This window comes from Canis lupus, chromosome 30, assembly GCF_003254725.2.
Source record: "Canis lupus dingo isolate Sandy chromosome 30, ASM325472v2, whole genome shotgun sequence".
In the NCBI taxonomy this organism is placed as follows: domain Eukaryota; kingdom Metazoa; phylum Chordata; class Mammalia; order Carnivora; family Canidae; genus Canis; species Canis lupus.
The window spans coordinates 38043203-38058926 of record NC_064272.1 but is presented as its reverse complement, the minus strand read 5'-3'; the positions used below and the strand labels follow the sequence as shown (position 1 = coordinate 38058926).

At 52.6% G+C, this 15724-nt stretch overlaps 1 protein-coding gene across 1 annotated transcript; it reads left to right on the top strand.

The window, feature by feature from the left end:
* The first annotated feature begins 10 nt into the window (after positions 1-10).
* On the top strand, positions 11-1941 carry LOC112675511 (T-cell acute lymphocytic leukemia protein 1 homolog). The gene is made up of 2 exons (XM_049104295.1): positions 11-315; positions 1272-1941. Exons 1-2 carry the CDS (start codon positions 11-13, stop codon positions 1687-1689), a joined length of 723 nt encoding a protein of 240 aa, XP_048960252.1. The 3' UTR covers positions 1690-1941.
* Positions 1942-15724: the final 13783 nt, after the last annotated feature.

The following is a 15724-nucleotide window of genomic DNA, read 5'->3' as shown; positions in this document are numbered from 1 at the left end:
AAGTTACCAAATGAAGCTGGAAGGCTCAGCCCTTGGCCTTGGGCCATGTTCTCTTGGCTCCATCTACTACCCAGGGCAGGTCTTCAGGGAGAGATGCCATGTCGCTAGGGAGGAACATCCAGCTCTTCTCAGGATCCAGGATCAGCCTACTTATTTCTCTCAAGGGCAGGACAAGGTGCTGAAAACAAGTCTCCTGGGTTGTTCCAGGTTCCTTTCTCACTGCACCCATGAGGAGGGACCCTCCTCTGTCCAGGCGGATGTGCTCCTCTTGGGAAGCGTGCTCTGTAGCACCCCTGCAACACCCTGCACAACCAGGTAGGGAATGGGCATGTTCTGGCCATCTCTGAATTTCAGTCCAAGTCCTTAATCTAAAACAAGAGACAGGGACTCCTGGGTGGCTCAGCAGTTGAGCGTCTGCCTCAGGCTCAGGGCGTGAATCCATGGTCCTGAGATCGAGTTCCGCGTTGGGCTGCCTGTGGGGAGCCTGCTTCTTCTTCTGCCTGTGTCTCTGCCACTCTCTCTCTGTGTGTCTCTCATGAATAAATACATAAAATCTTTTTTAAAAATAGCCCTTATCTGTGCCAGTCCAGCATCCTCCAGCGCGGCCGGGGGTGAGAGGGAGGAAACTGGGCTGCCAGGGCCAGGGAGAGGGCAGGCCAGCCAGGAGCAGCTCACTTTCCCTCGAGGGATCCACGCGGCCCTCTGCGGCCTTTGGGAGCCTGGGAGAGGTGCGGCCCTGACCGCTGCCCAGGCTGCATCCGACTGGGGCCACGGAGCCTGGCCTGGAGCCGTGAAGGACAGAGCCAGGGCACTCACCAGACAGCAGGACCAGCACCGGGGTGAGCACCCCCTTGGGGTCCATGTGCCTGCCCCAGGCCCAGGCAGAGATGGGCCCCACCATGACTGAGAAGGCCGAAACGGTGTGTGCCCCCAGCCCAGTGCCTGGTCTGCCCCCCACGCCCGCCTCTCCTGGGCCCCCGAAAGTGAAGGAGATTGGCCACCAAAGCTCCTCACCTCCCAGGCTGCACCCTGGCGTGCCAGTGATCAGCCTGGGCCACACCAGGCCCCCAGGGGCAGCCGTGGCCACCACAGAGCTGAGTGCCCTGCGGCCCCGCTGCTGCAGCTCTCTACCCTGGGAACCGCCCCAGGCCCCTGGCCCTGCATTACCACCCTCACCCTTTCCTCAACGTCAGTGGGGAGCTGGGGCCTGGGGGGAATACGGGGCCGGGGTCCTTGCCCACAGGGCGTTAGTGACCCACAACCCATTACAGCCTCTACATTGGGCCAGCAGGACCTTTTGGCATCTTCCCTAGCAGCCGGCTGAAGCGGAGGCCGAGCCACTGTGAGCTGGAGCTGGCCGTGGGGCACCAGCCCCAGAAGGTGGCCCCGCGTGTGTTCACCGACAGCGGGGAGCGCCGGCGGCAGCAGAACGTGAATGGGGCCTTCGCAGAGCTCAGGAAGCTGCTGCCAACACACCTGCCCGACCCCAACCCCGACCCAGCTGAGCAGGAACGAGGCTCTCCGCTTGGCCATGAAATACATTGGCTTCCTGGTGCGCAGCCCGGGCCGAAAACGGCGGGTGCACCGAGCCCCACACCAGGGCTCCCGCTGCGGTCCTTGTCGCAGGCCCCTGCTTCTCCCTCCTCCTGTGTCTCTGCCTCTCTCTCTGCGTCTCTCGTGAATAAATAAATAAAATCTTTAAAAAAAAAAAAAAGTCCTTTTCTAGAGTGAAGAGCTCAGAGACAAAACAACCAAATACTATATGTAAAATTTCATGGCACCCTGGACTTAAAAACTTTTTAAAGTTACAGAAGACATTTTTGGGACAATTGGAGGTACATGAGCATGGACAGGAGATTAGAAAATATTATGGAATTAATGCGAATTTTCTTTTTTTTAAGATTTTATTTATTTGAGAACAAGCTCGCAAGTTCATAAGTGGGGGGAGGGGCGGAGGGAGAGGGAGAAGCAGACTCCCTGCTGACTGTGGGGGGGGCGGTGCAGAAGGCCAACTAGGCCACCCAGGGTGACCCTAATGTGAATTTTCTTAGGCGTGAACATAGCACCACAGTTATGTGGGAGGATATTGTAGGAAATCCTAGGAGACTAATGCTGGGCATTCAGGGGTGAGGTGCCAACGATTTCTGCAACTTACTGCTAAATGATTCTGTTTAGTGATGGAATTAGAGGGACGCTTGGGTGGCTTGGCGGGAGAGCACCTGCTTTAGGCTCAGTCCCACATCGGGCTCCCTGCATGGAGCCTGCTTCTCCCTCGGCCTGTGTCTCTGCTTTTCTCTCTGTGTGTCTCTCATAATAAATAAATAAGATCTTTAAAAGAAGAAGAAGGCTGTCCCCTGGACCAGCACGCTGTGTACCTGCTTGAAATGTATCCCTGGATTGTCGGGGGAGCAACTGTGATGGTGGGGGCAGCAGAGGGCAGCCTGCGTGACACAGTGGGGTGCAATACGAGGATATGAGTCTCCCGAGAGCCAGGTAGGCATCCTGAAGGCGCTGGACTCAAGCTGCATGCATGGGGGCTCACTGCAGAGGAGACCCTAGAAGCCACAGGGTGGGGGTGAGCTGGGGGGGCAGGAGGTCAGCCAGAGTCCAGGAGCCACTTAGGAACTCTGTGATGTGCAGGACAGCGGGGACCCTAAGGCACTTGATGAAAAGCCCGCAGGGGAACACCTGCTCCATAAGGGCACCCTTCACCCAGGGAGAAGATACACAGCACCAGCCGGATAGAGATTGGTGTCTCCTCCAGCACCCTCCCCCTGCACCCATCCAGGTGGAGAGGCCTGCAAGGTGGGGGGCCGGGGGAGGAAGGAGCACAGAAACAGAGCAGACTTCTCCCCGCCCCGTGGGGTCTGGTTGACCGCAGAAGGCTGAGAACACGCCCCAGACTGGATGTGAGGAGCAAATTTAGATTTAGACGGGACTGGGCTCTCTCATTCCTGAAAAGGAGAAAGCTGTGTGCTCAATCTGGGCCGCAGTCAGGGCCACGGCTGGGGAGTCTGGAGGAGCCGCCGAGCAGGTGTGAGGACCGTGGCTGAGAGAAAGGACGACAGTCTTCAGTCTGTGTCTCTACTAGGTTCCGCTCACGCAATAAAAAGATCAGGGTCTGAGCCGAGGCTGAGTTTTAGGGAACACCGCTCTCGGTCTGCCTGCGTCTCCCTCCCCACCTCCCTCCCTGCCTCCCTCCCTCCCTCACCCCGTCTCCCTCTCCCTCTCCCCCTCTCTGGCGCTCACTCCTTAATGAACTAAAGTCGTGCTTTATTCAATCTTCTTAGTTTTAGCCTGATGTCCTCTCCTGTTCCAGGATCCCATCGAGGAAGACACCACATTATACTGAGTGACCATGTGCCATTAAGCTCCCCTTGGCTGTGACATTTCTCAGACTATCTTTGTTTTTGTTTTTTTTAAGGTTTTTTTTTATTGATTTTATTTATATATTCACAAGATACACAGAGAGAGAGGCAGAGAGACATAGGTAGAGGGAGGAGAAGCAGGATCCATGCAGGGAGCCTGATGTGGGACTCAATCCTGGGACTCTGGGATCATGCCCTGGGCCGAAGGCAGAGGCTCAACCACTGAGCCACCCAGGCGTCCTGGTTTATTTTATTTATTTATTTATTTATTTATTTATTTATTTATTTATTTATGAGAGAGAGAGAATGAGAGAGAGGCAGAGACACAGGAGGAGGGAGAAGCAAGGCTCCATGCTGGGAGCCCAATGTGGGACTCAGCCTGGGCCAAAAGCAGGCACTAAACTGCTGAGCCACCCAGGGATCCCCACTATCTTTGTTTTTGATGACCTTGACAGTTTTCAGGAATACTGGCCTGGTATTCCACAGGAGGCCCAGTACTGGAAACTGTCTGCTTCTCTCACGTTGAGGCTGGGGTTATGGGTTATTGGCAGGAGGACCATAGAAGTAAAGTGCCATCTTACTCACATCATGTCAAGGCTAGATATTGTCAGCCTGACTCAGGATGGTTGATGTTGGCCTTAATCAACCTGTTGAAGTAGTGTTTGTCAAGTTTCTTCGTGGTGAGTCATTCTTTCCACTCCTTACCATACTGTGCTCCTTGGAAGAAGTCACTGTGTGTGAATAGCCCACACCTATGGAGAGGGGACTTCTTCTCCCCCTCCTTGAGGATGGAGTATCTACATAAAGTATTTGAACTTCTACTTATCTTTTTATTTTTAATAAAAATCTTAAAACGTTTATTCAATGCTAAGGACCATGCAGAAAAGCACAGCTGTCATGTACAACTTGAATTTTTACAGATTTAACAAAGCCACATAACCAGCCCTCAGATCAAAAGAAAGAACATGACCAGCACCCTAGAACCCCCTTTGAGCTCCCTCCCCAAGGGTAACTACAACCCCAACTTCTAAAAGTGTACATTACTTGGGTCTGTTTTTGTTCTTTCTATAAATGAAATCATGCTGTGTGTACTCTTTTTTTGGTCATGGAATATTTTGTTAATTAACAGATTTTATTTTTTATTTATTATTTAAAATATTTTATTTATTTATTTGAGACAGAAGGAGAGAGGAAGAGCAGACCAGCAGGGGGAGAGGTAGAGGGGAGGAAGAAGCAGGCTCCCCGCTGAGCAGAGAGTCCAGAGCCTGGCTGCATCTAGGACCCTGGGATCATGACCTGAGCTGAAGGCAGATGCCTAACCGACTGAGCCACCAAGGGACCCCCAGATTTGATTTGATTTTTTAAAGATTTTATTTATTTATTCATGAGAGAGAGAGAGAGGCAGAGACACAAGCAGAGGAAGAAGTAGGCTCCATGCAGGGAGCCTGACGTGGGACTCGATCCCAGGAATCACGCCCTGGGCTGAAGGCGGTGCTAAACCGCTGGGCCACCAGGGCTGCCCTTGTTTTGTTTTCTTTAAGAGAAAGCTTTTCTTTTTTCTTTTTTTTTTTTTTTTAAGATTTCATTTATTTGAGAGAGAGAAAGAGAACACACACAAGAGAGGGGAGGGGCAGAGGGAGAAGTAGATTCCCCGCTGAGCAGGGAGCCCATCTTGGAGCTCCATTCCTGGACCCTGAGGTCACAACTTGAGCTAAAGTCAGGTGCTTAACCGGCTAAACCACCCAGGCCCCCCTTGCACATGTTTTTGTATGTATTTCTGTCGTGTATAGACCCATGAGTAGACATGCTAGGTCATAGACTAGACATATGTCCGATGCTAGTAGATTCTACAGAACAATTTTTCAGAGTACTTGAACCAATAGGCATGCCCACCAGCTTGCTCACTACCATGGAATATTTTTTTTTAATATTTTTTTTCAATTTTTATTTATTTATGATAGTCATAGAGAGAGAGAGAGAGGCAGAGACATAGGCCGAGGGAGAAGCAGGCTCCATGCACCGGGAGCCCGACGTGGGATTCGATCCCAGGTCTCCAGGATCGCGCCCTGGGCCAAAGGCAGGCGCCAAACCGCTGCGCCACCCAGGGATCCCCTACCATGGAATATTTTTAATATTTTTCATTTTATCCATTCTGGAGTGCATATTGACTGCTTCGCTTTTTAAAATCCCTCAGTGCTTCCCAGAGATTTCAAGCTAAAAACCAAACTCCTTCGCTTAGTACCCAAAGGCTTCAGCAGGAGCTCTTGCTCACCTCTCTGGATCTGTTTGCCCCCATGACCCCTCCAGCCCCACCACCATCGTCTTTCTCCTTAGGTTTATCCCTTTTCTTGAAACTCATGCCTCACCCTGCATTCTCTGGCCAGCTCCTGCTCATCATTCTATACCCTGCTCAGCTGTCACCACACTGCTCGGCTCTGAGTTCCCACAGGCCCCATACTGCCCTCCTCTAAGGCACCCTTCATGCTGCCTCCCCTTTGGACTGTGAGCTTCAAGGTCGAGGTAGCCTCTGCTTCTCTTCTTATCTCTAGTTCCTAGCACGGGGACGGGCACGCATGTATTCAGAACAAGATTTGCTGAATCAGTTAGTGTTCACAAGTAAGAATGCTAACCGGCATGAGAGCTTTGTGAAGACTCTGCTTTGGGCCTTTCCTGCATTGGTTTTATGGAACTTCCAAGTAATAATCCTTACGGTTAAAATTTATGGAGCACCTGCTATGCCTTAACCTCTGTGCTGCATGTTGAGGTCGGCCGTCTCTGTTTTAGCTTCATAGCAATCCTATCCTGAGGAGAGGATCTCAGGGAAACACAGGACGTGGCTAAGGTTAAGGTGAGGGGAAGGTTAAGAGCACCCCTGGGTCACTCGACAAATTTATTCTGTGCATTCATCAGGATGGCTGGGGGTCAGGACTCAGGAATTGACAGCTCCTGTCTTGCTCGTTGTTTTTGCCTCTTACTTCCATTCTCACTATGCCATGGCTCTGGCCACAGGAAGCCGTGGCTTCTGGCTGGTCCATGGTCTAAGCCAAATTCCAGCCAACTGTGGGCCTCTGAAGGCAGGGGCTGAGCCCCATTTGTCTCTGTTTCCAGACCTGGCAGAGAAGGAGAACCCTGGTGGACACAGGTGAGTCATAAATGCAGGTGGACTGGAATCTATGAGATATGGACCCGGAGCTTCCATCCTGGACGCCCAGTCACCCGCTGTGAGTGTGCACCCAGAGGCCCCCTCCCACAGCACCCGCATATGCCCAAATGAGGCCTGTCATTCCCTGTGCACACGCTGCCCCTCTGATCTCACCCCAGCCAGAAGCCGGGAATCCTGGAGGGTCTCTCTCTGTCATTCCCCACCAGCCGGGTTCTCAGGATTCTACGGCGTAAATACCTCTTGGGTCTCACTCCTTCTCTCCATTACTGGGGCACTGTCTGCACAACGTTGTCAACACCGCTTCCCGCTGGGGCTTTTGCAGGAACCTCCTGCTGGATCTCACCACGTGTAGGCCGGTGTTGTCCGATAGAGCCTTCTGCTGTGATGGGAATGTTCTCTGTGCCATCCGATAGGGTAGCCCTGAGCCACATAGAGCTATGGAGCTCTTGTCGGGGTAAGTGCAACTGAGATCCGAAATTTTATTTTATTTTAAAGATTTTATTTATTTATGAGAGACACAGAGAGAGGCAGAGACATAGGCACAGGGAGAAGCAGGCTCCACGCAGGGAGCCCGATGTGGGACTCGATCCTGGGACTCCAGGATCATGCCCTGGGCCAAAGGCGGGCACCAAACCGCTGAGCCACCCAGGGATCTCTAGATCCGAAATTTTAAATTGTAGTAGCTGCATGTGATTCGCGGCTGCCACATTGGCTGGAGCTGTTCTTGGCTCCCTCCTCAGCTCATCCTTCCAAGCCGTCACCCACTCGCACTTGCAGAACTGCAAACTGAGCGGGTCCTATCCCTCCTTCAAATCCTTCAGGAGTTTCTTAAAGCAATGGAAACAAAATTCAAACTCAGCCCAGCGCATGAGCCAGTTCCTGCTCCCTCGTCTCCTCATTTCCCGCCAGCTTTCCCAACATTTGAAGCGAGCAGCTTCTTATTCCTCCAGATTTCTGCCTCTGGGCTTTCACATATGCTGTTCCCTCTGCCTGGAGCACCCTACCCTCCTCCCGACCTTCCCCTGCCAACAAACACCCTCCAGGATTGCGTCCAGGTTCGAAATGCTTACTTATACTGTGGCAAGGGGATGCATCAATGACGAAGGATTCCCATCTCTCCTGTGGAGCAAATCCTCCAAACCTCAGCTCCCAGCCCACCTCCTCTGGGCCTTCCTGACCCCTTCCTCTGGCTCAGATCCTCCTCTTTGGGACATGACTCGCTCTCGTGTCATATTGCTTGGTTTCCTTCTCGCTCTCTAGACTGGACAACTTGAGGCAAACAGTGTTCTCGTTTGCTCAGTTTTTAGGGCAGTGCCTGTCGCCAGCAGATGTTTGGCCATATTCTTTGAGCATAACTTAAGCTGCCAGTCCCTGTTCTAGGAGAAGACTTAGAGCCGTGGACAAGACAGGCCCCGCCCTCATGGAGGAGACTGACACACAAGCAGGCAGTCAGATGAATGAGATCATCGCAGGCGCTCTGCACCTCCTCTTTGTCTTCCAGGTCCACCCGACCCCCCTCTCTGGGCACTGAGAGGCTGATCCCTGCAGACTGTATCGGTGGGCAACCCCCTCCTCTGGCTTCTTGTTGGTTTATTTTTTTTTTTAATTTTTATTTCTTTATGATAGAGAGAGAGAGAGAGAGAGGGAGAGGGAGAGGTACAGGCAGAGGGAGAAGCAGGCTCCATGCACCGGGAGCCCGATGTGGGACTCGATCCCGGGTCTCCAGGATCGCGCCCTGGGCCAAAGGCAGGCGCCAAACCGCTGCGCTACCCAGGGATCCCCCTTCTTGTTGGTTTAGTCAACGGGAGGCACTAGCATGAGATGCACGGGTCCAGAGAATGAGCCCGGGGTATCTTTTCTCCACACGTCCCAGTCACTCTGGTAGGTCATAGCTCCGGCCAGGCCGTCCTCCTCTCCTTAGTCTCTCTCTGGTCCTGGAAACACCTCCTTCTTCTGTCCCTTCAGGCCCAAGATAGCAAGGGGTCCTCTCTGTTCCTAACTGTATGGCACTGCACTATCCTGTGTTGGTGTCTCTACACCTGCCCACACCTTTGTAAATAGTCTCCTTATTAAACTCTCCCCAATGACTCAGTCTGAATGGATCTTATTTCCTGTGAGGACCCTAATAACACATTGGTTCTCTGCAAATCTGTGGTCCACCATCCTGGGAACATCGGCTGTTTGCCCCAGCTGTCTCCCTCTGGTCACAATATGGCTGCTGCAGCTCCAGCCATCACATTCAGACATGACAAGAGCCAGAGGGACAAGACTGCACCTCTTGCCATGTATCCCTTTTAAGAGTGAAGCCGCTTTTCCTGAAAGTTGTCCCAGGTGACCTCAGTTTTCAGAATAGCTTGCTCTGAAGTATTTTTTCATTAAGGGAATTGCCCTGTCCGTCCTGTGGTTTTCAGTAAACAATCACGAATGTGTTCCAGAAAGCATTTGGTCCCAGCTGTAGTAAAATTGCTCTTAGTAAACAAACAAACAAAAAATATTGTCAGCCAAAAGCTCCTGAGTGGGCTCCCGCAGTCTCTTTCAGGGAGGTGGTTCCATTCAGACCTATCGTCGCAGCCTGGCTGCCCCCCCAGCGACGGGCCGCTCAACCCACTCGGGAACCCTTGCTCAGCTGCCCCACCCTGGCAGACGCAGATAGCCATTCCTTATTTTTTACTCTAGGCAATAAAAACTCAAGCAGAATCTCCGTCTCTCTCCACCACACCTCTAGCTCTTGGCTTCTGTCTCCTGCAGGCCATGAGGCTTGGGGCGGGGGGTGAGGGGGGTGGGGGGGTGCGGTGGACCTTCTCAGGCTCTTGGGAGCCTCTGTCTTCCCGCCAATAGTGCAGCCACTGTCCCGGACCCAGCACCCATAGGAAGAGCAGTGGCCCCCTTGGCAGCCAGCTCGATTGGACCTAGTATCACACATAAAAATGGTCCACAAAACGTTCTCCTCTCTTTCTGAAGGTTTTGTGATACTCTGCTATCCTTAACCAGTCTTTCTTTCTTTTTTAAAATTGTCTTAAAAAAAAAAAGATTTATTTATTCTTGAGGACAGAGAGAGAGGCAGGACACAAGCAGGCTCAATGCAGGGAGCCCGACGTGGGACTCGATCTCAGGACCCCGGGGTCACGCCCTGAGCCAAAGGCAGACGCTCAACCACTGAGCCACTCGGGCCGCCCTAACCTGTCTTTCTTAACCACATTCCTATCACCAACTAGATTTCTTCTACAGGTCATTGGCCAGAATCCCATCACACATTTGAGTTTAATCTAATCACCAGCAAGGCAACTGGGGCTGCCATGACTGGTTCAGAGCAGCCAGGACACATTAGGTCAGGCTGGGGGCTGGGGAGGGAACATGGAGGATCCTTGCACAAAACTAGGGGTGGGGAGGGTGTGAGGAAGAAGAGAGCCCCAACGTGGGGGGAACAGCCATGGGGTGTCTACCAGGGGTGGGGCAGTTGAGAAAGGGTTCGGTTCCTAAGTTGGTGGAGTAGTCTGGCATCGGCTGGTGGGGCACCAGGCTGTGCCCCCCTAGGGCTGAAAGAGACGACCTCCTGGGCAGAGACAGTGGGAGGTCATCCAGGAGCATTTGGCTGACAAAGCAGAGGCCTTGCTTTGATGAGAGGATGCAGCTTTCGCTCTCAGCTAATCTCTGTGTTTATGCATAAAAGGGCATCTCCAGCTGGGCGGAGCATGCCCCGGAGCCTGCCAAACATGCCCTCCAGCAAGTCAAACATCTCCCTGCACGACTGTTTTTACAATTCACTGGCTTGGCAAATGTTCCCCAGCAGTAAAGCCACCTGCCAACCTGAGTAGAATTAGCCAAATTCCGACCTATAATATGGGCCTAAATTAATCATATCTGTTGCTATTGAAGGAAGAAGAGCAAAAGGAAAAAGAAGGGCTGCCTTCCTCTGCACGTGCTCTAGAGTTAGCCCAGAGCCGTGTGCACCCCGTGCCCCTTCCCCCCCACCAGCCCTCTCTGTGCAGCGTCCCAGGGTCTGCACCTTCCCAGCTGGTCCCCACCTGTCAAAACATGGGGGTCTCATCCCAATCCCGCAGAGCGCGTCTGCTGAGGGCCGCCCCAGAGCCTGCCCCCTGCGGATCACTGGGGGGGCTCGACTGCAGCCCGTCGAGAGGAGCCGGGAGGCCTTGACACCGAAAGAGACCGAGGACTTCCGGTGATCAGGGCCATGTGGTCAGCCTCGCGCCTTGCCAGCTGCTGGCCCTGGACAGGAGGGAAGGCTGGGTAGGCTGGGACCCCTGCTCTGGGCCAGGCTGGGAGGAGCTTCTCAAGGATGGCTGTGCCCATGGCCTGTCTTCTGGGAGCGACATGACTGACCGAGCAGGTGCTGAAGAAAGGATCTGGCCTGCGTGGGGAATCCTTCGGGTGGCCATCTGGGACCTGTTGCCCTGCCTATAGAGACCCAGAATCTCACTGGGCCTCTGTTATTTAAAAATAGATGTGGGGGGACGTCTGGGGGGCTCAGCGGTTGAGCATCTGCCTTTGGTTCAGGTCATGATCCTGGGGTCCTGGGATCAAGTCCCGCATTGGGCTCCCTGCACGGAGCCTGCTTCTCCCTCTGTCTGTGTCTCTGCCTCTCTCTCTCTCTCTGTGTCTCTCATGAATAAACAAAATCTTTTTTAAAAATGTATTTTTATGGGATCCCTGGGTGGCGCAGTGGTTTGGCGCCTGCCTTTGGCCCAGGGCGCGATCCTGGAGACCCGGGATCGAATCCCACGTCGGGCTCCTGATGCATGGAGCCTGCTTCTCCCTCTGCCTATGTCTCTGCCTCTCTCTCTCTCTGTGTGTGTGTGTGTGACTATCATAAATAAATAAAGATTTTTTTAAAATGTATTTTTCTATTTGGGGATTTAGCATGTTTCCATTCCATGTATTTAACAGATATGCATTTAGCATCCACAATGTGCCAGTTTGCTATTGATGAAGCATTGATCAAAACGGACAAGAGGGGACACCTGGGTGGCTCAGTTGGCTAACATCTGACTCTTGACTTGGGGTTCCAGTCATGATCTCAGGGTTATGGGATCGAGCCTTTCATTGGGCTCTGTGCTTAGAGTAGAGTCTGCTTGTCCCTCTGCCTCTGCTCCTACTCTGGCTTGTGTTCTCTCTCAAATAGATAAATAAAATCTTTAAAAGAGAGAGAGAGAGAGAAGAGAGAAAAGAGTCCACCCTCTGCTGGAGCTTACATTCTAGTCGAGGGAAATAGACTATACACTACATAATAAAATATATAGTATATTTGAAGTTTGTAAGTATACAAACAAAAACCATGTATGAGGAAGTAAGACATGAAGATTTGGGGAGAAAGCTTCCAGGGGGAGGGGGAACAGCAAGTGCAAAGGTCCTGAGGCAGAGTGCTGGATATCTCCCACTTACCCTTCCAGACCTACTCTTCACTGTTCTCTACCCTTGGTCCCGGAGGCTGAATTTCGTGGGCTACAAGAACTGGTTCCTTGCTCTCTGGCTTTCAGTTGGGTTCATGGAAGTTACCAGCAGGACATCAGAGGGCATGACTAGAGTGAGGTCAGAGTGCTTAGGCTCTCTCCTTGCAGGGTCTTTGCATGTTAGCTGCAATTCTCTACTGAAGGCCCCAGCTCCCTCTGTGTAGCCTCTCCGTAGCCTCCTTCCCTGTGGTCTGTCTTCTGCTCCTTTCCCTTATCAAATCCGGCCTTGTTGTTGCTAACCGTGCGGTGCTGCATTGTCCTTGCTGGCTTCTCTAAATCTTGCTCATACCTTTGCAAATGGTCCCTTTATTAAACTCTCTTAAATGACCCAATTCGAGGGGAGCCCCCTGTTTCCTGAAAGGACTGACCCTGACAAATATAAGCAGGGACTTGCCTGGAGCGTCTTAGGAACACCAAGGAGGCTATTGCGCCTAGAGAGGAGTGAGCCAGATAAGGTCCGAGAGCTAATAGGAGCCACATCTGGAAGGGCCTGGCAGGCCATCATAAGGACTGCTTCCCCCAAGATTCCTCAAAAGCTTCCTTCTGAAAACTTCAACTTGTTCCATCCTGAACTTGGCAAGAGAATGGTATCTTTTCCTCAGCTAGGAGCTGTGGGAGCAAATTGGGGCATGAGGAACTTGGAGACGGCCACTTCCCTCCCAGGGCATCCCCCAGCCAATGGGGCACTGAGCTCTGCTCCCAGTACATTGAGGGGCACACATTCGTCTGATGGCCTCTGCTTCATATGTGGGTTCTCTCCAGACACTCACCAGCCAAGAGCTCCTCAACACTGTCACAGGGGCTTCTGGAGAAGAATTAGCCTCCCCCAGTGATGTCGATGGTGGCATTTTTGGCACAGGGACAGGCCAATGGAAGTGATTAGGAATAACTTCTTAGGATTCCACCCCACTGTTCAGGATATCTTAGGGTCAGCCTCAAGGGCTGCGGTTTTTCTTTTTTTAGAGATTTTATGAATCTATTAGGGAGAGCATATGAGAGAGAGAGAGAGAGAGAGAGATCAAGGACAGAGAGAAGCAGACTCCCCGCTGAGCAGGGAGCCCAATGTGGGGACTCAATCCCAGGACCCCAAGATCATGACCTGAGCCAAAGACAGACGCCTAACCGACGGAGCCACCCCAGTGCCCCAAGGCCTGAGGTGTAATCACTCAGAGAGCTCTCTGGCAGGCAGGTTTCGGTTACGATTCTTCAGCTTTAAGTCCTCAACCCCAAATCCTAATAGAAGAAAAAGAGGCAGTGGAGGAAGAAGGGAAAGAGGAAGAGGTGAAGAAGAAGGAAAAAAGGAGGTGGTAGTGATGTGGAGTCATACACCAGAGATGTTCTATGGGTGCGTTTCCTGGCTTCTGGAATAACGGGATCTAGGTGCCCAAGGTCATCAATTCTTTCTCTGTTCCCCTGCCCTCATCTCCCAGCTCTGCTTTCCCCTGAATGGGCGTCATTTGAACGTAGGCCTTCTTTAAAAATGGCCACTGGTAGCCCCAGACTTATTTTCTAACCAGCTTAGCCACCCCTGGCAAAAAGAGAACTCTTTTCCAACAATTTCATAAAAATCTCTGGAGGTTCTCATTGGCCCGGCCTGGGTCAGCTAGCCTAATACCCTGGGGCGGGGCCAGTTCCTGCAAACCGCCTGGCTGACAGTAGGAGTGAGGGGGTCCCCAAAGGACATTCCAAGTGGTGTTGCCAGAGGAAGAGAGAATGGATGCTGGGCACGCAAAGCCCCTCAGACAGCCACTAGCACTGGGCAACTATATGATGTATTGTCTAAGCCGGGACTCCCTCAAGAGGGAAAGAAGGCGCTTTTAATAATTATACCAGTTCAACAGGCTTAGACAAAGACTATCTTGACAAAGTGTTGTCAACCCTAACTCTAGCAGCCGCGTGCCAGAGAGCCAGAGGCGCTCCCCCAGAGGAGCCCTGGCTCCAGCAAACTGGATCTCCCTGGCTGTCTGGGCGCAGGTAGGAAGGGGAAGTGCTCAGGGTTCAGAGCTCGGGGGTGGTGGAGGCTGAAGACACCCTGGGAAGCAAGTCCCACTTCTCCACATCTGCTCACACCCCTGTCTTGCCCCCCAGCCTCAGCCGGCCTCCCGCTGCCTTGCCCTTCAGTGCTGCGCCCTCTCCCCAGGCCAGGAATGCCCCCATATACCCTTCTTAGTCCGCCTATCCTGCTGAGCCCCTTACCTGCGCCCACCCCAGGGTCTCAGCCTTCTCACAGCTCCTGAGCATTTCCAAATTGGGCACAGGCTATGTTTGGGTGTGAGTCCCATCTCCGCCATGGGACAGGGGTTTGCTGTGGCTCTTGCTGTCTCTCCATGCCTCCCCACCCCCCCACCGCCTTCCGAAGTGCTGACCAAACACTCTTGGTTGGGCCAAGACCCTCAGCCCCGAGCCCTCTCCCTTCCCTGCTGCCCTGCTGCCCCGCTGCCCCCATGTTCCTGGTAGCAGATTGATCGATGGCCAGGGAATCCTAGCCAAAAGTCTTCTCACGCAAAGGCATGAGAACTTTGACCCAGGATGGGCTGTTCAGCTCCACGCCAAGGCCCTCTAACCTCCTGCCTGCCTCCCTCCTTCTCTGCCTGGTGATTTGGAGGCCCCGTTGTCTTGGGGGCTGTTCCCCGAGACAGGGCTTATTGATGAGGAGTGCAATGCCCCTCGTAACCCCAGTGCACCAGACTCTCGTCCAGGAGTATGGGGAGATGGGGGGCCCTGACCCAGGGGCTGAGCCTGTCCACCTTTGGAGCGCTGGTAGTCTGAGATGATAAATCATGGTGGGTAGAGCCCTGGCCGGGATGTAAGGGGCCAGAGTTCTAGAGTCTGGTTTGCCACATGTCCTTGGGCCTTCTCTTTTCTGGCATCTGTCTCTTTAGCTCAAATTGCCTGAGAAGTGGGAGAGAAATCGGCTTAATCAGCTAATGAATTTCTTGGGGATCAAGAGCCCCTTAGAGTATGTGATCAAAGCATCTTCTACCAAGAGGAGTTTGCTGGGTCCCTGGTCAGGAGCCCTAGCAGATGACCTTCCAGCCCTGAGGAGCCGGCTGCCACAGTTCTCTAGAGCTAGGGCATGGATGGGGACTCTGGGAAGCCAAGGACTAGGCTGCAGAATAGGAGAGGGATCTGGGAGGGAGGCCTTGCTCCTGGCTTCTTTGCCACAATTTCCATGTGTATTTTCTATTCTCTGCGGCTCTAGCTCCAATGGAGATTGGACAGACTTCTCTTGGGGACCACGAAGCTCTTCAGGCTAAACCAGAGATGCAGAGGTGGATACCTCCCTTGTCTCCTGCCTGTTTTGTTGCCTAAATTCCACTATCATAGTATCAGCACTTGGGGCAGCTCAGCATCACCCCGAGGGATTTAACTCATTGACCAATCATTAATATCTTGCAAAGGCTTTGCTTATCAATCTATTTCCCCCAGGTTGGTGTTTTTCTGTGTTAGGGCTTCGAGGAAAAATGACAGGTAGGGTTGAAGTCATCACAAGGGTCAAGAGCCCTGAGAGTTACCAGGGAGGAGTAACTATGGAAACATAGATCAGGAGATACTGAAATAGCTGTGGGGAGGATTTGGGGGGTAGAGGCTTCCCAGAGGAAGTGACATTTTAGCTGAGATTGATTGATTGATTACAAGATTTTATTTATTTATTTGAGAGAGAGGTCAAGGAGGGGGGAAGAGCTGAGGCAGAGGGAGAAGCAGACTCTCTACTGAGCAGGATC